This window comes from Durio zibethinus, chromosome 20 (assembly GCF_047325235.1).
Source record: "Durio zibethinus cultivar Kanyao isolate XHJ-2024 chromosome 20, ASM4732523v1, whole genome shotgun sequence".
NCBI classification, from domain to species: Eukaryota; Viridiplantae; Streptophyta; class Magnoliopsida; order Malvales; family Malvaceae; genus Durio; species Durio zibethinus.
Genome location: NC_143181.1, coordinates 11,290,946 through 11,318,486, shown reverse-complemented (window position 1 = coordinate 11,318,486; position 27,541 = coordinate 11,290,946). Strand labels below are relative to the sequence as shown.

Sequence of the window (27,541 nt, the reverse complement as noted above, 5' to 3'; positions counted from 1 at the left end):
TTTCGAGAAATGACCCCTCCGGGCTTTTTAATTTTTAAATAATTTCTTAACAACGCTCAATACATTTTATTTTTTCAAATTCAATCTCTACCATGATATAGCTTGCACATTGAGTCAGTTGCCATAACAACTGATCCAGAAATGCTAGTAAGCCAAGTTTCTTAAGTACAAATCAGGAATGCCAGAATGAAGTTCTCTTGTCCCTCCAATTTGCAGATGGACAAATATGAAATGACAGGAACAATCAAGCGAAAATACATGTAGTTGAATATAGCAGCAGCTCTGCAACATTTTGTTGACTAATACAAATATGGCACTATTCTCCAAGGAACAACTTTGCAGTATTCTGCCCATATTTCTTTGTACTTTTCAGCACAGCGAGCTTCATCTCTTTTTTCTCTTGATACGAAAAAAACGATCAGACAAATCGGATAGATGTATGGGACAGGAGAACTGCAAAAAGAATGAATTCACCACAGGAAATTATTTATATTTGTATACTGAATATGATTATATATATGATTATAAATTTCTGCAAAATATTTTGAAAAGATACCTGAAGCCACAAGTCAAACTGAAGGAAAGTGATAGCAAGTAATCCCCAAGGTAATTATAGTGCCTTGCAAGTCCCCTTTACCAAGGTAAATATAATCGTAATGAGATTAAGCGTCAAGAAAGTTGCAAGCATCAGTATCTAATATAATTTTGTTTGATAATGGTGATTGATCTCAGTTCGTTTTTTATACATTATTGATGGAGCTTTCAGTTTTCACAAAACTGTTAAAAAACTGTCATATGTACTTTTTTAATAATAATATTAGTTTTTAAAATTATGTGATAATCCTTTAATTTTATTGAAGTTCAAATTCCAACTGATGATGTATACGATAATTTTTAGAATAATTATATATGATCTAAACAGTATGAGGAATTTATCATATGTGAGTTAAAAGTAATTAATTGTTTGTCAAATAGAAGGGCTTGGAATGTGCATTTTCATGAAAATTGATGGCAAGTATAGATTAAGTATAAAAAAAACCTTTTAAATAAATATTAAAATAATGATCAAAGTCCATATCATTTTATTACAATTAATTAAGTTTTTAAATATTTATTTTTATTCAATTGACTTTTTAAATATTTATTTTCACTTAATTGACCTCTTGATTGGATGAAAATAACTAGTGACAGTTAATTAATTTTCATCTCATAAGGATTCAATTGAATGAAAATAAATATTTTAACGCTTAATTGATTGTAATAGAATGATAAAGACTTGGAATGATTATTTAATTTTAGTTCAGAGGTTTTTTATAATTATGCCAAGTTTATTCATCAAAACATTTTTGTCCAAAGCAAAAATAACATAAAAATTACATCATTTAATTGTACTGCCAATGTTAGAAATATTAAGGGAAGATGATAAGATGGGAAATCTCTTACCAATAGCCTGAAGCTAGCAACTTTCCCCCAATAACCCTTGGAGGCTTACCCCAAATAAGTGCTTTGGGATTCATTTTGAATTGATATTTTTGACTATTTGATCCTCTATATCCAATGACCCTGCCCATTTTTTCAAAGTCAAAGAATAATGTAGCAGAATGTCAGAATTAACCATGTAATAATTTCCTTAGTCTATACGATGAAAAAAAAAAAAAATCTTACCCAACCAGATAGATTATGCAAATAGCTATTGCAGCCGGGGTTGATAAATCCACTTTGTTGTACAATAGCCACCAACCCTATTTCAAAGGTGTCGTGAGAAGAGAAATTTAGAAAAACAAAAAGAATTAATTCAATTTGTAATGTATTATCTGATTTAATTAAAAAAAGATTTTTTGATTTTACTTTCAAAATGCTCTTAAATGCAAGTAAAATAGAAATCAATATATATATTGCAACAAATTCCAAAATGAGATTTGGGGAGTCCCAAAATTACAGTAATTAAAAAAAAAAATAACATTCGATGAACCACAAGGAGACTAATATTTAATATGTGGTGCCGGTGCATGTTGCCAAAAAACTTTGTAATTAGTCAATGGTTTGCTTACCGGGATGGTAGTTATGAAAGCAGCCCAGACTAGATATCCACCAATCAACATGAAGCCCAATCTCTCAACCATTATGTCCCAGCTGTAACAGACGACCACAAATTATAGTCCCAATTGAAAGGACAAAGTTATTATAATTAAGAGTGCTTTAATAAAGAGTTCGAGAAAGTAAAGATTAACATGTGTTCTAATTATACAAAATTATGATCAAATTAACAAAATTTTAAACTTATTGCAAATAATAAGAACATGAATGCATAAAATATTGTCTTGTACAAGAGAAAAAAAAAGAACATAAAGCTTCATAAATACATGTCATGAAGAAGTTAAAAAAGGTTTATCTATGATAATTATAGTACAGATGAGGTAATTGGCACTTACAAGCAGGTCAACTGCTCCTCATGATAAAGGAAGTCCATAACATGTATCTGGAATAAATTAAGATGATGGAAAAGGGCAACTTAGCATTGGCATTTATACTTGTAATTAAGATCAATTACCAAATGAGGAAAAAAATGTATGGGAATCAACCAGAATCACCAGCAGACCCATTATTTACCAGACAGAAGAGTTGGTTGAGGATCATTGATAGACTGAAGGTGCCAATTTGAACACTTTTTGCTAGATTTGATAAGTTGATGAGTATCCATGCCATCATTCCAACTCTAAGAAAGAAGAATCTATACAAATAATCCAATCATCTATTAGAATCTTATATGTTCATCATAGCTTACAAATGCAGATTTCAAGTTCTATGACCCGGGCAAGAATTACATACTTGAGATTAATACCCAAGAAATGAGGATTTAGCTGCACTCCCAAATACCTACAACATAACAAAAATGCAGAATTATTGTAAAGATAAATAGAATATTGAAGGGGTTAGAAAAACAGGAAGAACAGTCATGAACTTGAATCTCCCAGTTTCAAAGACACCAACAATGGAAGTGCATTTGTTTGCCATGCAAATGAAATTCAACTCTTAAATTCTATTTAAATGATGCAAGTTAATTGATTATTCCCCACCCCCTCCCTCCTGCTTATGTCGAAAAAAAAATGCAATTTTATATAAAAGACAAGAGTACCAGTCTAGTATAAAGTTTCCCGTGAAATGTGGTTTTTTCGAGGAAGCCTGGCTGCGTGACCTGCAGCCAACAATGTAGAGTACTGAAGCTACCTGAACAAAAAGGAAACAACAGACTAATCAGAGGAGAATAAATCACAGTAAGTCTCCTAAACCAAGAAAAACAAAATCATAGTTATAAAAATTTCCCTGCAGCAAATAAAAAAAAAAAAAAAAAACAAATTCTCCTTCTGTCAAAGTCTCATCGAAAAAAAACAAAAGCATTAAGTGGAGCTCTTTATGGTTAATAATTGAATGATTCAAGCTGTGGCTCAGGCGGAAAGTTTACCAATTATAACACCACTTACAAGGTTTTCATTAGTTTCATGTATGAAGAAAAAAAAAAAAAAAAAAAAACAGATAGTCACTTACAAGAAAACTGAATATAAAAGATGTGGATAGCATCTCAAGTCCTCTGTCCGCTATCAGCTGCATACATTTTCATCAAAATTAGGACTTTTGTTTTTGGCCGGAATCAAAATTAAGATTTAAGAGACACATTTAAGATTAGTTTGACATTTCTCTTGCAATTGAAAAAAAAAAATGGATTGAAAAAGTGAGTTTAAAAAGTGCAATAAAAATATAATTAAAAATTTTAAGTGTTCAATATTGCAATTAAAAAATACAGCAAGTATTTGTAATATTTTAAAAAATATGTCTATAATATTAAAATATTATAAATTTAATGGCAATATAATAAATTTTTATTTCTAATACACCTAACATCACAAACAAATTTTTTGAGTCATTTTTTGTTTGAGTTTAAAACTGAAATTGAAAAGACATTTAATATTAAAATTAAATAAAAACAATTTTTGAACGAAAAAAACTATTTTTAAAGCAGTACTAAACTAAAACTTAAAATGTTCCTCAAACGGTAAATATGTTGACTATCCCCAACTTTGCAATAAAAAAATTAATTTTTGTTTAGCAAATTAAAAATACATACCGTGGGAGATATTAAATCCATCTTAGAACCAATCCCAAGAAGCCCAATTAACGAAACCAGGGTTAGCAACCCTAAAATTAATCAAAAACAAAGACAAAAAAATTTGCTTCAACTTGACTGATTAAGTAGAAACTTATAAAACAAAAGAACAAAAGAAACAAAAAAAAAAAAAAAAAGAAAAAAGGAGACCATTGCAGCGGTAATGGAGACGAGACCCATCTTGCATGATCATTCCAGGGACAACTTTTGCAGGTAATATAAATGAAGCAAACGCCACGTATGTTAAATATATCATGTATATACCAACCTGTAAACCAACCAACAAAAATTAATAAAAACTTTGGAATTGTTATAAGTCAAGCAAAAATAGAAAATAAAAATTAAATTTACAAGTATAATCTTCTATTTGGATTATTATTGTATAAAATATAAACTGATCGTGGAGTTAATTTTTCCTTTTAAATATAATCCAATGACATTTGATAGCATTTTATTATTTTTTTTTTTGAAATTTTAAAATTTCTCGTGGGCATAATAAGCCAATTTATATTTAATGAAAGTAAGTAAACAGTTAAAAGTATAAATAAAACAATGTTCACTGAAGTTAAACGTTTAGTTTTTATTTCTAGAACAATATAGTTTACTTTTGCTATCAGATATTTTTTTCTTTTTAGATATATATATATATATATATATATATTCCAATTAAGTATATGTTCGGATGATATGCATCCCAAATAGAATTTTAAAAATTACAAATTAGAAAATATTTAAGCACGTAAAATGTTTCTCAAATAAATTAAATAGATCGAAATTGTGAGATTAAGGGTAAAAAGAATCCAGCAAAATTTTGAAACGAAGATGACTAAATTTTAGCTTGGATTGGATTTGACAAAATTAAAAAAAAAAAAAAAGAACCATTAGTTGGTAAAAGTAAAAAAATCTAAAAATAGAAAGAGTTGCTTACAGAGCTCCAAGAGGGAATTAAGGCGTGCAGAACAGAACCCAGCTCCATACTATGCTCTTCAATTTCTTTTCAGTGATTGCTATTGAATCCTTTTCAGAATAACAATGACTGCAAAGGCACCAAACACATTTATATATGCAAAAGCGGTAGTTGCAGAACTCTTATTATTTTATTCGTGATTAATTTTTTAAAAACAAAAAAGCCAAGAAATCCGATATTTTTAATCAAAAGATCCAAAAGGAATCAATTCCGAATATTAGTATGATAATTTGAAGTTAGTTTTTTAGGGACAGAGAATTGTTCCGGATTTCTTTTTGTTAAAAAGTTTTATTTAAAAAGCTTTTAAAATATAGTATAAATGGTGCGAGGATAAGGATAAAGGAAAAATTATAAATGTTAAGATTTAAAATTTTAATTTATTAGACGTTACATTGTAAAATTGATTATATGAGTCAACGTAACTGAATTTTGAATTCATTTATTAGTTAATTTTTACGTATTTACTGTCTTGTTTATTTTATTTTCAGATAAATTAAATAGACAGCTTAAAAGTGCATGCAATTATCAAATGCTACCCTTATTATTTCTAATATTAAGAGTTTACTATTAGGAGAAGAAGACATGAGTTAGGCAAGACGAACTTAAAATTGGAACTAGTACAAAAATTTTAGGCCAGATGATGAGTTTAACATCTGATCTAACTTTACTAAAAAAAACATTGGATCTAACTAACACAAATATTTTAGGCAAGATGAATGTAATTTAATAAGATCAAACAAATTTCAACTTATGTATATATATTTGACATATTATCATAGCTAACAACCACTTTTCTAATTATTAACGATTGTAGTACTGACACTTTTTTTGTTTGAAACTGTTAGTTTTTCTTTGACTTTTATGGAATCAAAAAAGAAAAGAAAAGTTAGTTTTGGTGTATTTAATATTAAATTTTTTTATGTTTTTATAAAATTATGTTTTATGATTTTTTTAAGTTTAAAAGGTAAAAAAATTATGAAAATAATTTTAGAATATAAAAAAAGTAAAAATTTTAAATGATAAAAGCAAGATATAATTTTAAGTAAAAATAATCAGACTTGATTCATGAGTTTTTTTGCACGAGTAAAAGTACATGCTGTTATATTGTTAAATGAGATTGTTTTGAGATACTAAATTTTTTTATAAATTTAAAATGAAAGATTGATAAAGATTTTAAGAAAAAGAAAGTCCATTATGTACGATAAAAATGAATACTTTATTAAAATGTATCACTTCAGTAAGGCAATTAATTTGAAAAGAAATTAATGTCTCAACAAATGAAAATGAAATAATTATAATGCTCACTAAAATTCAATTAGTGAAAGTGAGAAATGATAAACATTAGTGAATAATTTCAATGCAACATGTTATGTCTCTTATTTAAGTGTGCCTTCAAGAGTTCTAAAGAGATTTTCTTTCTAAACTTGTTGAGTTAGAAGCGTGAGTTTGAAAATATGAAATTCAAACTGAATGGTGATTCGACAAATATAAAAAAAGATATAAATTACTTGAACTCCTTTATTTTCTTATTAAATTTATTTTCATAGGAGTTATTTTTGTTATTGTAAACTACAAGTTTGAAATATATTATTAGCCTTAAATTGATTAATATTTTGAAATGGCTAAAGCTTTCAAATTTGCTTTTCAATTTTTGTGCTTTTTGAAAATGAAATTTTCTATGAGCTTCACTTGAAAATACAAGTTCAATTGATGTTTAAAAAAATATATATATTTTTTGAACTTGTCATAATGTATCGATCCAAAAATTCGATCCTTAGATGTAAAACTTACGAAAATTGAGAGTCATCGTCAATCTTTTTCTTAGGGTGTAATTAACCACCCAAATTTTTTTTGTTTTTTAATAAAACAATAAAATAGGTTTAAAGTTTATAAAAAAAGAATTTTTGTTTATGAAAATAAGATTATGTTCGGAAGTCAATTATGCATGAGAAAATATTAGCACTCTATAGTGTCTATAAAAATTGATACCAATTAACCATATGCTATCTACATTTTTGGATAAAAATAATTTTATTTAAGATTTAATAATAATTTTCTTTTTTAAGAAAGAAAGTCAATTAAAAATCTTCATTTAGGAATATTGTAAAAATCTTTCACTTAAAGAAATATCCTATAATTCTCTAACATCTAAGTAGAATCCAAAGATAATCATTTTTGTCTGAGGTAAAAGTAAAAATAGCCTTGTTTGTAAATGATAATTGTTGGTGATTTTCTAATATTTAACTAGAGGATCAAAACTTGTCTTTCTTGGAATGTTATTTTAATTTTATTTTTTATTTGAAATAAAAAATTTGAAGAACCTTTTATTTTATGTATAAATAGAAGGATACTATGGCTAACCATAGACAGCAACAATTAACATAAATGCATAAGCATAATGAATGTTGTTATAACAGTTTTGGGGACCGCTAGATGAATTTGAAAACAAAAGATGGGGTCGTCACCAATATTTTTTTACTGAGTGTGATTGACAACCTATTAAAATTTATCTTCTTAATAAAATTTTAAAACTAATTAAACTTTATTAAAAATATAATTTTTGGATCTGCGAAAATAGTTTGGATTTAGAAGTCGGTTACGTGTGGGGAATGATTAACACCCCCACGATGTCCGTTTAAAATGGTACCAATTAATTTTGTGTTATCTTTTAATTAAGACTAAAATTATCTTAATTTTGATATTTAAAAATTAATTTTCTTAATTTTCTTTAAAAACACATTTTTAATTTTTAGTATGCTTGAAAAATAAATAAGAACCTTACATATTGATAAATGCCTAAAAATATTTTAATACTTTAACAATATTAAAAGGAATTATCTCATCTAAGAAAATTTTAAGAATCGCTACTCGAAATTCTCAAAAATCCTATCTTCGATGTATCACATTTGTTTCTAGTATTTATATTTTAAAAAATAAATATAATATCTATAATTTAAAACAAATAGTATTTTTCTAAAACTCATTTTTACACAATTTTATAAAAAAAAAAAAAAAGAAAAAACTTTATCAAAAATTAATCTAAATACTTCAATACATTGGCATTATTTTAGATAGATTTCCTCACCTAAAGATTCCTAAAGAGTCACTACTCGAATTTTTTTAGGATTTCATCATCGGAGATTTTTTGTTCTTTTTTTTTTAAATTATAAAAATCATATAATAATATAATTATTTACAAATACATTTATTTCCTAAAAACACTCTTAGTTATTTAGAAAATTATTTAAACAATAAAAAATAATTATAAAATGAAAAATTTTCGTATCGAAAAGAAACTTCTAAATATTCCAATACTTTGATAATTTTTAGAAGACTTTTTTCATTTAGTGAATTCTCGAGAATCACTACTCAGATTTCTTGAAATCCCATCATCGAAAATTATCATTATTTAATTTTATAAAAAAATGCATGCTTTTATAAATATTTATATTTTTCATCTTTTAAAGAGAATTGTTCAAATTAATTAAAAAATTGTATTGAAAAGAGTTTCTAAATATTTCATTACTTTGATAATTTTTTAGAAACCTTTTCTCACCTAAATAATTATCGAGAATCACTACTTCGACCTCTTGAAATTTTATCATCGAAAATTTTTAGTTTACTAGATTTTATTAAAAAAAGACCTATTTTTAAAAATATTTATTTTTTATTTTATAAGAGAATTGTTCAAATTAATAAAAATTTGTATTGAAAAGAGTTTTTAAATATTTCAATATTTTGATAATTTTCAAAAATCTTGTCTTACTTAAAAAATTCTTGACAATCACTACTCAAAGAGTTCTATCATTAGATATTTTTAGTATTATATTACTTATTTGCCTTCTACGTGAAACTAAAGTGTCTATAAAATCAAGTAAAGGCAAATTGAATTATGAGAAATTCAATACCATCAAATATGCATGAACGCAGGATTCCAATCAATAGTGAAATTAAAGAAGGCATAAAAATTAAATTTATAAGCTTAACTATATACCTAGGTGTGTACAAAAACAAAAACCCTCGTGCAGACCACTTTTCATGTAGCATATGGGCCAGTCAACGAAAAGCCCAAAGCATAGGCAACACGGCATACGGACCCACACTTTTCCCTAAACCTCTCTATGTAAAAAACACCCATGACTTATTAACATGCAACGAACACACCATTGACTACTTCATGAAAGGGACCCACAAGCTTATGAAAGCTCAAAACCAACTAACTTAAAAAAAAGACTAATGAGCATCTAAAATTTTCAACCTTTCCTTCGTACAATAAACGAATGGCGCCTATCATGCTACCAAGTAATTAAAATTCGTGCTTGTTAACCTCATCGTGTAAGGAGTTGAAAGCATATACTAAGAAAATAAGGTTTTTCTTTTCCTTTAAAGAAAATAAGTCATGAAAATAATGTTATAATGATTTTGGGATCGTCAGACGTAATGTGTTTTAAAATTGAGAAAAATAAAAAAGAGTCATCACCAATCTTTAATAGGGTGTGATTGATCACCCAAAAATTTAAATTTTTAATAAAACTATAAAAACAGGTTTAAAGTTTATCAAAAAGATCAATTTTGATTTACAAAAAATCAAGTCGCAACGCCCATAAATTGGTACCATTTAATTATGCGCTATTTTCGGTGTTGGATAAAAATAGTTTTGACTTGAAATTTAATACTAATTCCTTTCGTTTTAAAAAATATTTTTTGCTAAAGTTTTTATTTAGAAATATTGAGAAAATCTTTAAGTTAAAAAATTATCTTAAAATTCTCCAACATCTAGGCAGAATTTAAAATAACTCTTTTCACTTAAGATTTAATACAACAATCCTTAAAATGAAATAACACTCTTTATAAAAAATTATTGGTGACTCTCCAACATTTAGGCAAAGTACCAAGAATTATTTCTTTTGGAATGTTATTTTTATTTTATTTTATAATATCAAAATTTTTTTTTAAAAATGTATTATTCTTTTCCATTATAAAATATTTTATTACCAAGTAGTAAATAAAAATTAAAGACAGAATAATACAAATAATTTCTAATAATAATATGCTAATGTATGCATGCCAATGAATGTTATGTAGGATAAGATGCAATTTTAAAGTTAGATTCTTAAGTATAATGAGATCACCTTGACTCTTCAATATCTAAGTAGAGTTTAGATGCGACTATTTATATTTAAGATCCCAATTTACTATTATACTTTTTATTCATTAATCTTATTATTAAAGCAAATTAAGAACTGATATGAAAAATTTAATGAAATAAAGTTTCCTAAATACCCCATCATCTAGGCAGCATTCGGGAACAAATAATTTCAAATGGGATTCTCTCACGTGTCCTTAGAATTTTCAGAAGGTTTTGAGTAAGGGTTTGAGTAGAGGTTTTGAAGGTTTGGTTTTAAGGTTTAGAGGATTTTAAGGCTTGAATTTTAAGATATAAAAGGTTTAAGGTTTTGATTTTAGGGGTTTCGAATTTTATGGGGTTTGGATTTAAGGGATTTTGGATTTTTAGGGTTAGTGTTTAAGGTTTCATTTTTAAGAAAATACGAACATCTCTAAAAATCTCCAACATCTAGGCAGATTTTTGGAGCAAGTTTGATTTTAATGATTTTTGAAAATTAATTAAAATTTTTTTATATATTTGTTTTTATGAAAATTTATTAATAATAACTCCCCAACATCTAGGCGAAATTATTTCTTTAAGAAAATATTTTTTATTTCCTCCAACATTTAGGTAGAGAAAATAATAATAATTATTCTATTATTATTATTATTATTTTAAAGCATTTTTAATATATATATTTTAATCATTATTTTACTTATTTTTATTTTTATTATTATTAAAACAATTAAAAAAAACTTATCCTAACAAATTTAAAACTTATCATGCATAAATATATAAAAAAAATACTTAAAATAACAAAAATAATAATATATAAAAAAATATAGAAAATAAAAAAGAAATTTTTACCTGAATCAGACTAGTCAACGGTCCTGTCAACGGCGGTTCAGTTAGACCGAAAAGGGTTTGGTTTGACATGCGGTTCGGTTGAGCCGATGCATGGAGGGGTTCAATCCAGTCTGGTCAAATCGATTTAGAGCTGCTGAGGAGTCGGGTTGACGGGTCGGTTGCGAAGATCCCAGGTCGGGTCTGGGTCCACGTACGGATCCTACTTGGCTAAAACGGTGTTGTTTTAAGCTTTAGGCTCTTATATATAACGAAAAAAAAATTTTGTTCATTATTTTTTAGTTTTAGAAAAAAAAAGAGGGGAGAGCTCAAGAGCTCTCGTCGTCTGGTTGTCGGATTGCCATCCGGTCGTCGTGGGTGATCGTCAGTGGTCGAAAAGTTACTGAAATTCACCGCAATGCTCCTCTCAACCTCCTGAGCTCAAATTCGATGTCCTTTTGGGAGAACAAGCCCCGATCGACGTAGATCGAGGTTTAAACTTTTTTTAGTTTTCTGTTTCCTTTTATTTTTTGTAAAACAAAGATTGATCTAATTTTTTGTTCTTGCAGGGAGCTTTGGCACTGAAGTTCCTCCTTACAGGAAGGATTGTGTTTTTTTTTTATTTTTTTTTACAGTATTTTTTTTGCAGTGTCATTCCCTTTTTTTTTCCCCTTTTAACAGTTCGACCAAGAGCTCTATTTATAGAGCTTCGGCCATGCGTGGCACAGGGTTTGACATGGGGTGCAACCACGAGCCCCATGCCTTTTTTATTATTTTTTTGTTTGATCTGACAGTGAGGATAGTAAATAGGGTATGGGTAGTAGGGTAAACGGGCAATGATATGGGTGATTAAAGGGGTGGGGTAAGGTGGTAAGGTATGATGGCAATGGTGCCGGGGAAGGCACCACTGCCATCATCTCCTTTTTTTATTTTTTTTTGTTCTGTTTTTTTTTAATAATTAATTAATTTTTAATTTTAGTTAAACCAATTTTATTGTTATTATTAAAATCATTATTGTTATATATAAAAAAAGTATACCGGACAAAATCGGTATCTACAGTTGCCTCTCTTTGCACATTACTGAGAATCAAGAATATGATAAAGACAAAGACAATGATTTTGTCTGGAAGCAAATCATGGATTTCTCAAAAGTTTTTCTTTTGTTTTTTTTTTTGAATGAATTTTTTAATCACGAGTCAAAAAATAAAGAGATCGGAATTAAACCACGAGTCAGAAAATAACAACAATCGAGATTAACCGGGATTAAACCACGAGTCAAAAAATAACAACAATCGAGATTAAACTGTCATTTTGGATTAAAGAAATCGAGATTGAACCGCGAGTCAGAATAACGTCAACTTGGATTGAATCACAAGTTAGAAAATAAAGAGACCGGGATTAAACAATGAGTCAAAAAATAACAACAATCAAGATTAAACTACGATTTTGGATTAAAGAAATCGGGATTGAATCGCGAGTCAGAATAACATCAATTTGGATTAAATCACAAGTCAAAAAATAAAGAGACCGAGATTAAACCACGAGTTAAAAAATAACAACAATCGAGATTAACCGGGATTAAACAACGAGTCAAAAAATAACAACAATTGAGATTAAACTGCGATTTTGGATTTAAAGAGATCATGATTGAACCACTAATCAAAGAATGGCAACAATCAAGATTAAACTATAATTTTTGGATTTAAAGAGATCGAGATTGAACAGCGAGTTAGAATATAAAGAGATTGCGATTAGATCGTAAATTAGAAAATAAGGAGATTGGGATTAAACCGTAATTCAAAAACTATAAAAATGATCAGGATTAAACCACTAGTCAAAGATTAAAGATAACTGGGATTGAATTGCAAGTCAAAGAAATAAAAGCGACTAGGATTAAATCGTAAGTCGAGAAGCTATAAGAATGATCGGATTAAACCACGAGTCAAAGATTAAAGATAACTGAGACTGAACCGCAAGTCAAAGAAATAAAGTGACTAGGATTAAACCGCAAGTCGAGAAGCTATAAGAATGATCGGGATTAAACCACGAGTCAAAGATTAACGACAACCAGGACTGAACTGTAAGTTAGAGAAATAAAAGTGACTAGGATTAAACCGTAAGTCGATAAGCTATAAGAATGATCGAGATTAAACCACGAGTCAAAGATTAAAGATAACTAGGACTGAACCACAAGTCAAATAAATAAAAGCAACTAGGATTAAATCGTAAGTCGAGAAGCTATAAGAATGATCGGGATTAATCCACGAGTTAAAGATTAATGAAGATCGGGACTGAACTGCAAGTCAGGGAAATAAAAGTAACAATAACTGAGCTATGATTTGAGAAATAGGGGATTGGGTTCTCCATAAACTGATAGTTTGGTTTTAAGAATCATCTTGGAGGTAACATATTACCTTTAAGGCCATCATATTTGTTTTGAAAAAGAAGACTTCTTCTGATGTTTCATAAAGAAACCTTTTATGCAACTTACCAAGGGGTATGCGATGCATGTAATAATTATGATGATTGAAAGGATAAAGATGCAACCAATGAATTATATCATGCATTTTCATCCAAGTCAATTCAACTTTTGGTTCAATTATTTCAATCTTTAAAAGCCACTTCCAATAGTCATGCCTTTCTAAGTCTTTCGATTCTTCTTCAAAAATCTCCGTCTTCTAGTGGACCCATTTGGCTTTTAATTGTTCTAAAAATCTTCTTTGAATTCTTTTTTTATCTCTTCTCTTTCTTTGTCTTTAGTGATCAATCAATCTCATTTCATTCTTTTTGATCCCATATTATTATTTCTATCATCCTTATATTGCATTCTTTTTTGGAGTGATGCATTGGTCCATTATGAACTTTATCAATCATTACCTTAATTTTAAATGACAAATGCAATGATTTTCGATTCAAAATTGGGTGTGAAACACGGTCATTAATGGGGTACGTCGGTGTTTAGAAAGATAAGCCTTTCGAGATATAAAGAATAGTTTACTCAAGAGTATTTCAAGAATCAAATAGCAATTCTCTAGATAATGAACATTTGGATGACCTCAGCCTACTTAGACCAGGTCTTTTACCAAAACTCGCTACATTTACGATCTTGTCCCTTGTGATTTCATATGACCAATCCTTGCCCTACATTTGTGACTAATGAGAACTTGCCCCATAAAAGTCATCTCTTTTAATTCTGATGACAATTCATCCATTTGGTGTCACTATTTCTTTATTTGAAAGACTTTCTCTGAGCTCTACCTTTATTCAAACCGCCTTTTCAGTTCAGCTCAAATGATCCCCTTTTGATTCAAACTGTCTTTTTTCGGTTTTCAATTTGAATCACTTTCTTTCTTTTTTTTTGCATTTTTTTGTATTTTTTATATTTTTTGTTTTGTATTTTTTTAAGCAAAATTTCTTGACAGTGTCCGAATTTATAGGATTTGGTAATTCATCTCTGTCTATTTCTGCAAGGATCAGAGCTTCACAAGAAAAACTTTTTTTACCATATATGGACCTTCTCAATTGGGCATCTATTTTCCTCTATTGTCATGCTGACATGGCAAAATCCTTTTCAAAACCAATTCGCCCTCACGAAAGCATCGGGGTCATATCCTTTTGTCATATGCTCGCATGATTCTTCTTTGATACATTTGTCCATAACTAAATGCTGAGAGCCTTTTCTCTTCAATAAGATTCAGTTGCTTGAAACGATCCTGAGCCCATTCTACCTCATCCAATTTTGTCTCTATTAACACCCTCAAAGAAGGAATTTTCACCTCAATCGATAATACAGCTTCCATCCCATACACTAGTGAAAATGGGGTGGGCCCTGTAAAGGTTCAGATTGATGTTCTATAGGCAAGCAAAGCAAATGTAACTTTTCATGCCAATCCTTATATGTGTCAGTCATTTTTCCCAATATTCTCTTGATGTTTTTATTTGCAGCTTTCACTGCACCATTCATTTTGGAGCGATATGGTGCTGAATGATGATACTTGATCTTGAACTGTGCACATAATTCTTTCATCATTTTATTATTCAAATTGCTAGCATTATTTAAGATGGCCCATACCAGCATATTATCTCTCTTTTTATAAATTTACACACCACTGATCGTGTAATACTAGCATACGAAGCTACTTCTACCCATTTTGTAAAGTAATCGATTATCACAAAGATAAATCGATGCCCATTTGAAGTTTTTGGGGTTATGGGTTCGATCATATCCATTTCCCACATGGAGAAAGGCCATGGTGGTGCTAAGACATGTAACGGGACTGAAAGGGAATGAATTTTATCTGTATAAATTTGACATTTGTGACACTTTCTAGCATAACTGATGCAATCATTTTCCATTGTAGACCAGTAGTAACTAGCCCTCATAATCTGTTTGGCCATCATATGCACGTTAGCATGTGTTCCATAAATTCCTTTGTGTACTTCTTCAAGTATCCTTCTTGCTTCCATAGTATCGACGCACCTTAGCAAAAATTGATCTCGATTCTTTTTATACAGGCTTTCTCTATCAAGCATAAAACCTACTGCTAATCTTCAAATGATCTTCTTATCATTTTCTAAAGCCTACTCTAGGTAGTTTTGATGCTTGATATATTATACAATGTCATAGTACCACGGTTGTCAATCTACCTTTTCTTCCATATTTAAATAATGGGCTAGTGAAATTTTCATTTATACTCTAATGGGCTGGATTCCCATACTATTATTTAACTTAAACATTGTTGCCAAAGTAGCCAAGGGATCAGCAATCTGGTTTTCTTCTCGAGAAACATGCTGAAATTGAATCTCTTTAAAATGTTTCATCAAGCTAGCTATGTGCCTTTGGTATAGCACGAGTTTCGAGTCCTTGGTCCCCCATTCACCTTTTAGTTGATAAATTACCAAGATTGAATCCCCATATACTTCTAGTGTTTCAATTTTCTTTTTAATGGCCATCTATAACCCCATGACACATGCCTCATATTCAGCGACATTGTTTGTGCAATTGAAATCTAACTTTGTGGTACATTGGTAATAATTTCCCTTTAGGGATATTAACACTGCCTCAATGCCATGCCCCATTATATTGGATGCCTCGTCAAAAAACATTTTCCATATTTTTCCTATAGGCTTTTCATTTTCATCTTGTAAGATCGTCATCAAATCTTCATCTGAAAACTCAAACTTCATAGGTTCGTAATCTTCTATAGTTTGATCAGCAAGAAAATTAGCAATTGCACTTTCTTTTATGGACTTTTGTGTCACATACACAATATCATATTTTAAAAGTATGACCTACCATCTCGCTATCCTACCTAACAAAGATGGTTTCTTAAAAATGTACTTGAGGGGATCCAATTTTGATATTAGCCAAGTTGTATGGTAGAGCATGTATTGTCTGAGTCTACGGGTAGTCCAAGCTAGGACACAACATATTTTTTCTATTTGGGGGTACTTGGCCTCGTTCTCCATAAACTTTTTACTCAAATAGTAGATAGCATGCTCTTTCTTGCCAGTTTCATCTCTTTACCCTAATACACATCCCATTGATCTTTCTTGAACTATTAGATATAAAATCAATGACCTTTCTTAACTAATGGTACCAACACTAGTGGGCTTGTTAAATATTCTTTAATCTTTTCAAAGGCATTTTGGCATTTTTTATGCCATTCATCAAGATTATTTTTATGAAGCAACTTGAAGATTGGATCACATTTCGAGGGAAGTTAAGATAGGAAGCGAGAAATATAATTCAATCACTCCAAAAAGCCTCTCATTTCCCTTTACGTGCATAGTGCTGACAACTCTTGAATGGCTCGAATTTTATTAGGGTCTGCTTTTATACCTCTTTCACTGATTATAAACTCTAACAATTTTTCAGATTTAACACCAAAGGTGCATTTGGCTGGATTCACTTTCTTGGGACTTAGCTATCATATCATTAACATATACTTCTATCTCTTTATGCATCATATCATGAAAGAGAGTGACCATCGCCTTTGATATGTGGCACCAGCATTCTTTAGCCCAAAGGGCATAACTTTATAGCAAAATGTGCCCCACATTGTCACAAATGTAGTTTTCTCCATATCTTCACGAGCCATTTTGATTTGATTGTAGCTGAAGAACCCATCCATGAATGAAAAAGTGGAGTGCTTAACAGTGTTATCCACAAGGGTATTAATATGTGGTAATAGAATATTATCCTTTGGGCTAGCTCTATTTAAATCTTGATAGTCCACACACATTCTAACTTTTCCATCTTTCTTGGGAACTAGGACTATATTGGCTACCCATTTAGGGTACTTGGCTACTTCTAGGAAACCAATGTCAAATTGCTTTTTTACTTCTTTTGTTATCTTTAGTAACATTTTTGGCTTCATGCATTTCAATTTCTGCTGTACTGGTCGGCATTCTGGTTTTAAAGGTAACCTATGCTCAACCACCTCTGTGCTAAGTCTTGACATATCCTGGTAAAACCATACAAATACATTCATGTACTCTTGTAACAGACTCATCAACTTTTGCTTCTCAATCGGTGATAGTAAAGTACCAATCCTAACTTCTTTCTTATTGTCACCATCTTCCAAATTTAATGGGTCAGTTGATTCCTGGTGGGGTTCTATAATTTTTTTCTCTTGTTCCATCCATTTCAACAGATCATGAGGTAAATGATAGTTTTCTAAATTAACATCATTATCAAGCTCGCTAATGTGAGTCAAATTTTCAAAATCAAACTCGGTGTTATTGCCTTGGTTATCCATAATGTTCATTATTAGAAAACCTGAAAATGGGTATAATCATAAAGAAATATATACTAATCTTAGGAAAGGCAAAAAGGATAGCAATGAAAAAAGAAAGAAATGAAAAATGGAGAACATGGTATACATGAAATGCATTGCATCCATCACTTTATTAAGACAATGAAAATAAGCCCATACATTTCCTCCGCATGCTCTTGGGCAGAAACAATTGGAATTTTTGAGTTAAAAGGTTTAAGGATAACAAAATGGTACACCATTCTTGGGTCTCTTAACCTAAAAAAGATCTCCTCATTCTACATGACTCCTTCCTCTGCTCTAATTTGAAATCGAGAAAAGACTTCCTCCAATCCTACTACTGGTTCCCTTTGTTTGACCTTTGTTGATCTAGGATAGACATACCCGCCTAAACGAAATGTTTCATACAAATAAGGGAATACCATTTTTCCATCAATCAAATTTTACCCTTTGAGGCATGCCATTCTCTTCTCTTTCTTCTCCAGCATTACATTCTTTTTATCAGTAGCCGTAGGCTTATAGCCTAACCCCATTTTTCTTTATTTTCAATCGAGTATGGTGCTCTTACGATTCTTTGTAGAGCTTTCCCTAAGCCTTGCCTAGCTCGCTAACCCTTGCCAGCAGTCTACTTGATCATCATATTCGTAATTTTTAACAATTGAAGGATTGGTATCCTTGACCCTTCTCTTATGTAAGTAGCATACTTCAAAAGCTCTGAAAGAACATTCGATTGCTTCTTCTACTACCTCAACGTAGGGAGTTGTTAAGGTCTTTATTACTAATAAATCCTCCTTATCATCCACACAGACTTGTTTTCCTTTTATGATGAATTTTACCTTCTGATGCAGAGATGAAGGTACAATTCTAGTCGTGTGAATCCAAGGTCTTCCAAGTAGACAACTATATACAGGAGTTATGTCCATTACTTGAAATATGACGTTGAAGGTACAAGGATCGATTTGTAATGAGATCTCTATATTGCCAATTACCTCTCTCCGTACCTCGTCAAACGCTCTTACAATCATGTGACTATTCCACATGTGAGAGGGATCCATTGGAAGCTTTGACAATATCGTTAGAGGCATAACATTAATAGATAATCTATTGTCATTAGCACTTTGGACATAGTGTGAGACTTGTACTTGATAGTAACATGTAAAGCCTTAACACTACCACTTCCTTTCAGAGGTATTTCATCATCATTGAAGGTGATGAAATTTGAAGCTATAATATTCCCAACCATGTGATCTACCTTTTCAACAAAAATATTATGCTCGACATAAGCTTGGTAGAACACTTTTAGCAAAACGTTCGTATGCAGCTCAAAATTTAATAGTAACGATAGTAAGAAAATACGAGCTGACAATTTATTTAGCTAGTCAGCCACACTGTACTCACTGTGTTTAATGATCTTTAGAAACTCACAAGCTTTTTTTTCTGACATCGATTTGTTAACTTGCACTTTCAAGCTTACCACTGGTTGAGAATCTTAGCTTTCCCTTGTGTCTTCTTCTTCTATCTTACCTTTCCCTTTCTTGGCCCTTTCTGACATTTCAGGAGTGTAAATTTGACCACTTTAAGTCTTCTTCTTATTCTCGCTATGTTGGCAGGATTCTCCATACTTGGATTATTCGAGGTCATATTAGGCCCTCGCATCACGACATCATAATCACATCTCCATGGGACTACTTTGTCGGTTTGATAAGGGAATAGACTAGGGACATAAATGGTCATTAGTGTCTTGGAAGAGGAGATGGTTTTCTCAGTTAGAGGCTTTGGTTTCTCATCATAGTAGATAGTGAGAGGTTTGGGGATAAAAAATTTGTCAGGACGATCATCACCTACTGTATGCACACTATTTCCATCACATTCATCATAGAACTCAATGATGGCCTCATCCATCAAGCTCTGTAATGTTCGTTTAAAGACCTCACAACTTTAGATCAAATGTCTAACTGTTTTCCTATGGTATTTACAAAAATGGTCAGGGTCTTCATGACTTTCGTTATCCAAAAATAATGGTTGAATCATGCCCGTCTCATACAAATAGTCGTACACCCGTTCAAAAAGGGTCTTCACTTCATCCGTGCATCTTTTGATCTTCACATATTTTCCTTTACCCACCATATTGATTTTCCCTTTGATGTAATCCAGCAAAAGGTTTTCACTGACACTTGGCTTGAATTTGGTATAAAAAGATAAAAGCCCATCATTTATCAAACCTTGCACCTTGTGTTTAAGTGCCATGTAATTTTTAGCAGAATGTCTCATAACTTCGTAATGATAATCGCACTTGGCGTTAGGGTCATACCAACTTAGGTAAGGTGGTTTTAATGGTTTTGCATAAGAAGAAGTGACAAGGTGACCTCTCACTAACTGAAAGTACAAATCGATAAAGACCTAGAAATTAGGTCAAAATAAGGTCTTTCCCGATTGTTATTATTCTGTGAGTTTCTTTGATTCCTGTTTGGGTAGGTTGGTTGGGTAAATGGTCAAGTTGGAGGTGTAGAGGTGTAATTGGATGTTTGAGGGCTAAAGTTTGGCTGGGTAGCGGTTGTTGGGGTGTTCGGTAATGATATGGTTGTTAAGAAATTTGGTTTGTGGCAGGGTGTAAGGGGGTATGGATTATATGGGACAAAATGATGGTGTAAGGGATTTCTGTGAGTGACAGCATGTGTCTCCTGCTCTTTCTTCTTTAAAGTTACTATTTTTTTTCGGGCCCTTTAATTTTGCCACTTTTGATATTGTTCTCTATCATCTCTCCTGAGATTACCATGTTAGAGAAGTTTTTCGTGGCATTTCCTATCAATCTGTCATAATACAGGGCTTTCAGCGTGTTGACAAATAGTATGGTTATCTCTTTTTCAGTCAGTGGTGGTTGGACTTGGATTGTCATATCTCTCCACCAATGTGTATATTCCTTGAAGGTTTTCATTGATTTTTTTTCCATATTTTGCAATGACAGCCTATCTGGGACTGTATCCAAGACATGCTTATACTAAGCAAGAAAATTTTTGGCCAAATCTTTCCATGAGTGGATCTTGCTCCAATCTAACTGTACGTACCATTTTGCTGCTGAACCAGTCAAACTATCTTGTAAATAGTGTATCAATAATTTATCATTATGAGTATAACCCATCACCTTTCTACAGAACATGGTAATATGAACGGAAGGGCACTTTGTTCCATTGTATTTCTCAAAATCTGAGGTCTTGAATTTTGGTGGGATAATCAAGTCAGGCACTAGGCTCAGCTCATTGGCATCAACAACCCTATAAATGTCATTATCTTCAATCGCTTTGAGTCTCTCCTCAAGTTGGTCATACTTGTTTCAAATTTTTGAATTTATAACAGGTTCTAACATTTCGTGAGACTTCTCTTGTTCAACAGGGTCATCAAGATTCGATACCATGATGGGATCGATTAGGATGGGTCTCAAATTAGTATTCAAGTGGGTCAGTTATTGACTTGCAAAATGATTGACATAGGGGTATGGCTGTGCACTTGGTGGTTGTGTGTGTATACCCCAAGGAACTTGAACCTAAACTTAAAGCGGAGTGAATCTCCGAGGGTATAATGGCTCTTCTGTATTAACTTCTTCCCCTGTCCTTGATGCCCCAACAACTTCTTTACCTTTCACTGAACTAGTTAGTAATTGTCTTAATTCAGCCATTTGGGTTTCGATACTTTGCTGTATCTCCATCACTCTTTCTCTTATTTCTTTTTATGCCCTTTTGACTCTCCCAAATTTGGTTGCGTTCTCTTCTTCCATAACTCAAGCTTAAGAATGAGTATTATATCTATGCAGGATTATCTTACTTAGATTCTTCGACTTTGTTATCCTTGAACTTTAGTTTATTAATCATGAATCAAAACGCATGACATAATATCATTGCTTATCTGCCTTTATTAAAATGCAAGTATGAAATGAATGATATGCAAATTGTGGGTATTGTTTTAGATCAATCGAAACAAAAAAAAACTTTTATTAACCATAGGGGCCTTTATACATCATCCGATCACTCTTGCGTTAAAACCATAAGAACATTTGATTTGAGCATATTGCTCCCTAGCTTCACATAAGAAATTTAGTAATCTCTGACCATGGCTTTGAGTTGGTACAATCTCCCGTTCTAGTGCCTTTACCTTTTGGACTATGTTGCCTATTTTTTGAACAACCTTGTAGATTTGAGCAGTCAAATGTTTGATGTATTGTTGTCTCCCTAAACTTTCTACTCTCCACATCTCTCGAGCATCCATGTTCATGTTACAAGTATGGGCCCAATAATCTTCCCTCTCTTGCCATTCATTTAAAATCTTGTCTATGTGGCTCTGATTATTGGTTAATTGAAGCTCTAGACTTATTAACTCCTGCTTCAAAGCTTTCTTCTCATTTTGTAAATCAGAACTCCTATCCTGTTCCTTCCTTAGTTCGGCCCTTAGCTTTTCATTTTCCTTTTGCCACCTCGTTACCTTTTCGAAGGCTCCTGAAAATCTTTCTTTCCATTCATGTTGTTCTTTAGTAAGTGTAAAGATCACTTCCTTGTTCTCTCGAGCTCTGTTCTTCCAATACTCCACTATATCTCTTAATTCTTCCACATCTTTCTTAGATCCCTTCAAAGGTCTACTGTCTAACCTCAATTTTTTATTTTCTTGATGTAAATTTTACAGGTCTTTTTTCAATACCTTTTGTTCCTTAGTTAATTTTTGTACTGTATCATCTCTTATCATTAAATTATATCTTAGTTGGTTAACTTGATCCATTATAGCCATCTTCTCTTTCTCTAACTTTTTCTTTTCAATCTTAAATTCTCGTTGGGCAATCTCAAAAGTTGACAATACCGGTACTGAAATAGGAGTTGGTAACTTTTCTGACACATCAATTGGTAGAGGCTTAATTTCATTAACCCTTTTCATCCTCCACGTGAGGTAACCTTCTGCAACATTATATTTAAATCTAGCAGGGCTCATTCGATTGACTTGTTTCCATGCTTTGATGATTTCTCGAACCTTTTTCACGTAACCAGGTGTTCCACAATCAAACTTGAGTGAACTATGTTTATGAGTCATAATAATGAACTGTCGTGAATCATATTGTCTTTGAATCATAAGAGGTGCATAACTCACTGCCCCTCATATTCCTAACAAGGGTACCCATGACTCGTTTCCACAACTATACAAGATGGCCATAGGAATCATCCATGGTGCCCTCCATGTTACATCCTCACTAGTGTGTTCTAGAAAGAATGACATCCACTTACTTTTTGTCCAATCCCTTCTCTATTCTTTGGCAACAAACTCCCTGATGGGAATGAAATGAACAAAAAATGACTGAAATAATATCTTTTCTTTTTCTCAAAAATGACTTCTGAGCCAAAAAAAAAAAAAGCAACTGAACACATCTTATAAATCGCCCTTCACCCTTCTTTCAACAAAAATTAAGTGATCTAACAGTCTCTACCAAAATAGTCGGTGAAGGATTTATACCTTTATCTAATTGCTCAAAAAAGTCAACCACTAATGCTTCTATATGTCCTAACACCTGAGGGAATATATATGGCCAAAGCAAACACATCCAACCCATGATCAGTATCAATATATTTTTTTTTATATACTCAAGCAGAAAAGCTGTTGGAATAGTTTCAACCCTATTATTTTCTTTCTTATGCTTGTCTATCTCTTCAACCTCTACTTGCATGATCTTGGCTAACTTCTTTCTATATCCGGTAATTTTATGCTATTTCCAATAGATCTTATCTTGATTTGTAAACTCTATCCAGAGTAAGGATGAATATTTTTCAATCATGGGGGTCAAGTCTTCTTGGTTAAACACAAAGCATCGATAAGATGGATCCCAGAATTATACTACTGCTCTAATAAGCTGTTCATCAATCTTTACTAACATGAGTATTGCCACATCTTCATATTTCTTGAAAAAATATTATTTTCTTTTTGTACCCCACTGTTTCTAAATAGCCTCCGATTCTGATGTGTTATTTTGACTGAGATCCACGTGCACTGACTATGGTAGCAATGGGATATGGCCATTTACTAAACAATCTCCTTCTGTCTCTTGAGTACTTTCTGATGGCTTTTAACCTCTAAGTAGCTCTTACACACGGATAACATCCCGTGGGTTTCCTGAAAGTTTTTCTTGCTAAAGATTGGTCCAAATCAATACCCTCTTAAGAAATGTGATATCTATATGAAGTATACAGCAAAATTGAAGGCAACAAAAAAAATTAAACAAATCAATAAATAAATAAAGAAGTAAATAAACAAACAAACAAGTATGTGACAAAATAACATATATAGTGTCCTAATTTTAGGTAATTTTCTAAAGGTTGACAAGGCTCTATCTTAAGGTTGGGCCTTACGACTCACTATATGCTTAAAGGTTACCAGACTATTCCTCACATCATTGTCCATTATAGACTAGTAAGGTTTCCTGATCCTCACCTATTATGGGCTATTATCGAAAAGGTTTTAATCTGAGTAACAGTATTTCGCTAGCAAATGCGAAGGTTATCACCTCACGAGAGTGTAGCTACTTCACTTTTACCTAAAAAGAATAGAGCCCAATGCTTAGAGCTCATACATGTGTATGAATATGCAAAATATGTGCAAAGTAACGTATTAATCAAAACAACATGAATAAATATATCACAAAACCAAAATAAAGTAACAAATAACAATTTATTTTATTCATTAATTTAAAAAAAAAAAACAATGGAATAAAGGAATTAAATAACTATCAAATAAAACTAATTACATCTAACCATTATCAATAGCACATAATTAACAATTTGGCTTGACTTTCAAACAGTCCCCAGTAGAGTCGTCAAGCTGTTATAATGGTTTTGGGACCGTTAGACGTAATGGTTTTAAAATTGAGAAAAATAAAAAAGAGTCGCCACCAATCTTTGTTAAGGTATGATTGGCCACCCAAAAATTTATCTTTTTAATAAAACTATAAAAACGGGTTTAAAGTTTATCAAAGAGATAAATTTTGGTCTACTTAAAACCAGGTTAGGTCCGGGAGTCAGTTACGTGTGGGGAAGGATTAGCACCCCCACAACGCCCATAAATTGGTATCATTTAATTATGCGCTATTTTCGGTGTTAGATAAAAATGGTTTTAACTTGAAATTTAATACAAATTCCCTTCGTTTTAAAAAATATTTTTTGCTAAAGTTTTTATTTAGAAATATTGAGAAAATTTTTAAGTTAAAAAATTATCTTAAAATTCTCCAACATCTAGGTAGAATTTAAAATAACTCTTTTCGCTTAAGATTTAACACAACAATCCTTAAAATGAAATAACACTCTTTATAGAAAATTGTTGGTGACTCTCCAACATCTAGGCAGAGTACCAAAAATTATTTCTTTCAGAATGTTATTTTTATTTTATTTTATAATATCAATTTTTTTTTAAAATGTATTATTCTTTTTTATTATAAAATATTTTATTACCAAGTAGTAAATAAAAATTAAAGACAGAATAATACAAATAATTTCTAATAATAACATGCTAACATATGTATGCCAATGAGTGTTATGTAGGATGAGATGCAATTTTAAAGTTGGATTCTTAAGTAAAGTGAGACCACCCTGACTCTCCAACATCTAGGCAGAGCTTAGGTGCGACTGTTTATATTTAAGATCCTAATTTACTATTATATTTTTTATTCATTAATCTTATTATTAAAGAAAATTAAGAACTCGTATGAAAAATTTAATGAAATAAAGTTTCCTAAATACCCCATCATCTAGGCAGCATTCAGAAACAAATAATTTCAAATGGGATTCTCACACGTGTCCTTAGGATTTTCAGAAGGTTTTAAGTAAGGGTTTGAGTAGAGGTTTTGAAGGTTTGGTTTTAAGGTTTAGAGGATTTTGGATTTTTAGGGTTAGTGTTTAAGGTTTCATTTTAAAGAAATACGAATATCGCTAAAAACCTCAACATCTAGGTGAATTTTTTAAGCAAGTTTGATTTTAATGATTTTTTAAAATTAATTAAAAAATTCTTATATATATTTTTTATGAAAATTTATTAATAATAACTCCCCAACATCTAGGCGAAATTATTTCTTTAGGAAAATGTTTTTTATTCCCTCCAATAGCTAGGCAGGAAAAATAATAATAATTATTCTATTATTATTATTATTTTAAAGCATTTTTAATATATATATTTTAATCATTATTTTACTTATTTTCATTATTATTATTATTAAAACAATTAAAAAAAACTTATCCTAACAAATTTAAAACTTATCATGCACAAATATATAAAAAAGTACTTAAAATAACAACAATAATAATATATAAAAAATTAGAAAATAAAAAAAAAATTTTTTTACCTGAATCGGATCGGTCAACGACGGTTCGGTTGGACCGAAAAAGGTTCGATTCGATGTGCAATTTGATTGAACCAGTGCAAAGAACGGTTCGATCTAGTCTGGTCAAACCGGTTTAGAGCTACTGAGGAGTCGGGTCGGCGGGTCGGTTACGCGAACCCCAGGTCAGGTCCGGGTTCGGGTCCACACGCGGATCCTACCTGGCTTAAACGGCGTCATTTTGAGCTTTAGGCACTTATATCTAACAAAAAAAAAATTTGTTCATTATTTTTCTGTTTCAGAAAAAAAAAAAGGGGAGAGCTCCAGAGCTTTCGCCGTCTGGTCGTCAGACTGTCGTGCCGGTCGCCTACTGTGGTCGTCGTTGGTGATCGAAAAATTACTAAAATTCACCGTAATGCTCCTCTCGACCTCCTGAGCTCAGATCCGATGTCTTTTTTAGGAGAACAAGCCTCGATCGACGTAAATTAGGGTTTGTACTTTTTTGAGTTTTTTGTTTCCTTTTTTTTTTTTGTAAAATGAAGACTGATATGATTTTTTGTTCTTGCAGGGAGCTTCGGTGCTAAGGTTCTTCCCTACAAGGAGGATTGTGTTTTTTTTGTTTATTTTTTTTGACAATATTTTTTTTGCAGCATCACTCCCTCTCTTTTTTTCCCTTTTTAACGGTTTGACCAGGCGCTCTATTTATAGAGCTCCGGCCATGCGTAGCACAGGGCTCGGCATGGGGTGCAAGTACGAGCCTTATGCCCTTTTTATTATTTTTTGTTTGATCTGATAGTGAGGGTAGTAAATAGGGTATGGGTAGTAAGGTAAACGGGCAGTGATATGGGTGATTAGAGTGGTGGGGTAAGGTGGTAGGGTATGGTGGCAGTGGTGCCGAAGAAGGCACCAATGCCATCCCCTACTTTTTTTATTTTTTCCTATTCTATTTTTTTTAATAATTAATTGATTTTTAATTTTAGTTAAACCAATTTTATTATTATTATTATTAAAATCATTATTGTTATATATAAAAAAAGTATACCGGACAAAATCGGTGTCTACAAACAAAAATAAGATTGGGGTTTTAACGTGCGAGAAACAAAGCCTACAACTAAAGCTAACCAAAAGAAAAACTTCCATTTCATCTTTCCTTAGATTCTTAATGTAGTATTATGGGATGAAATAATAGATGAACCATATATCTCATTCATGTTAATCTCTATATGGTTATAACAGCAGTTTTATGGAAATGTGACGGTGGTATAAGAATAAAAGGATTACCTTTTCTCTAGTTCAAAATTGTCTTCTTTCTTCTTTAACAAAACTTTCACCTCCCCTTTCTTCTTCTAGC

The 27,541-nt window shown here is 31.3% G+C and overlaps 1 protein-coding gene across 2 annotated transcripts; it reads right to left on the bottom strand.

Annotated features, from left to right (window-relative positions):
- LOC111315050 (delta(14)-sterol reductase-like) lies at positions 1-27,541 on the bottom strand. Of its 2 annotated transcripts, XM_022916667.2 has the most exons (14): positions 27,472-27,541; positions 5,091-5,198; positions 4,313-4,430; positions 4,124-4,194; positions 3,547-3,603; positions 3,137-3,228; positions 2,830-2,877; positions 2,611-2,731; positions 2,433-2,479; positions 2,052-2,133; positions 1,666-1,742; positions 1,444-1,563; positions 557-631; positions 1-453 (listed from the first exon to the last, which is right to left on the bottom strand). In XM_022916667.2, exons 2-14 carry the CDS (start codon positions 5,136-5,138, stop codon positions 300-302), a joined length of 1,110 nt encoding a protein of 369 aa, XP_022772402.2. In that variant the 5' UTR covers positions 5,139-5,198; positions 27,472-27,541; the 3' UTR covers positions 1-299. The 2 variants fall into 2 exon arrangements, with proteins under 2 accessions (XP_022772402.2, XP_089605452.1); XM_089749326.1 differs by lacking the exon at positions 27,472-27,541 and having other exon boundaries at positions 180-453; positions 5,091-5,258.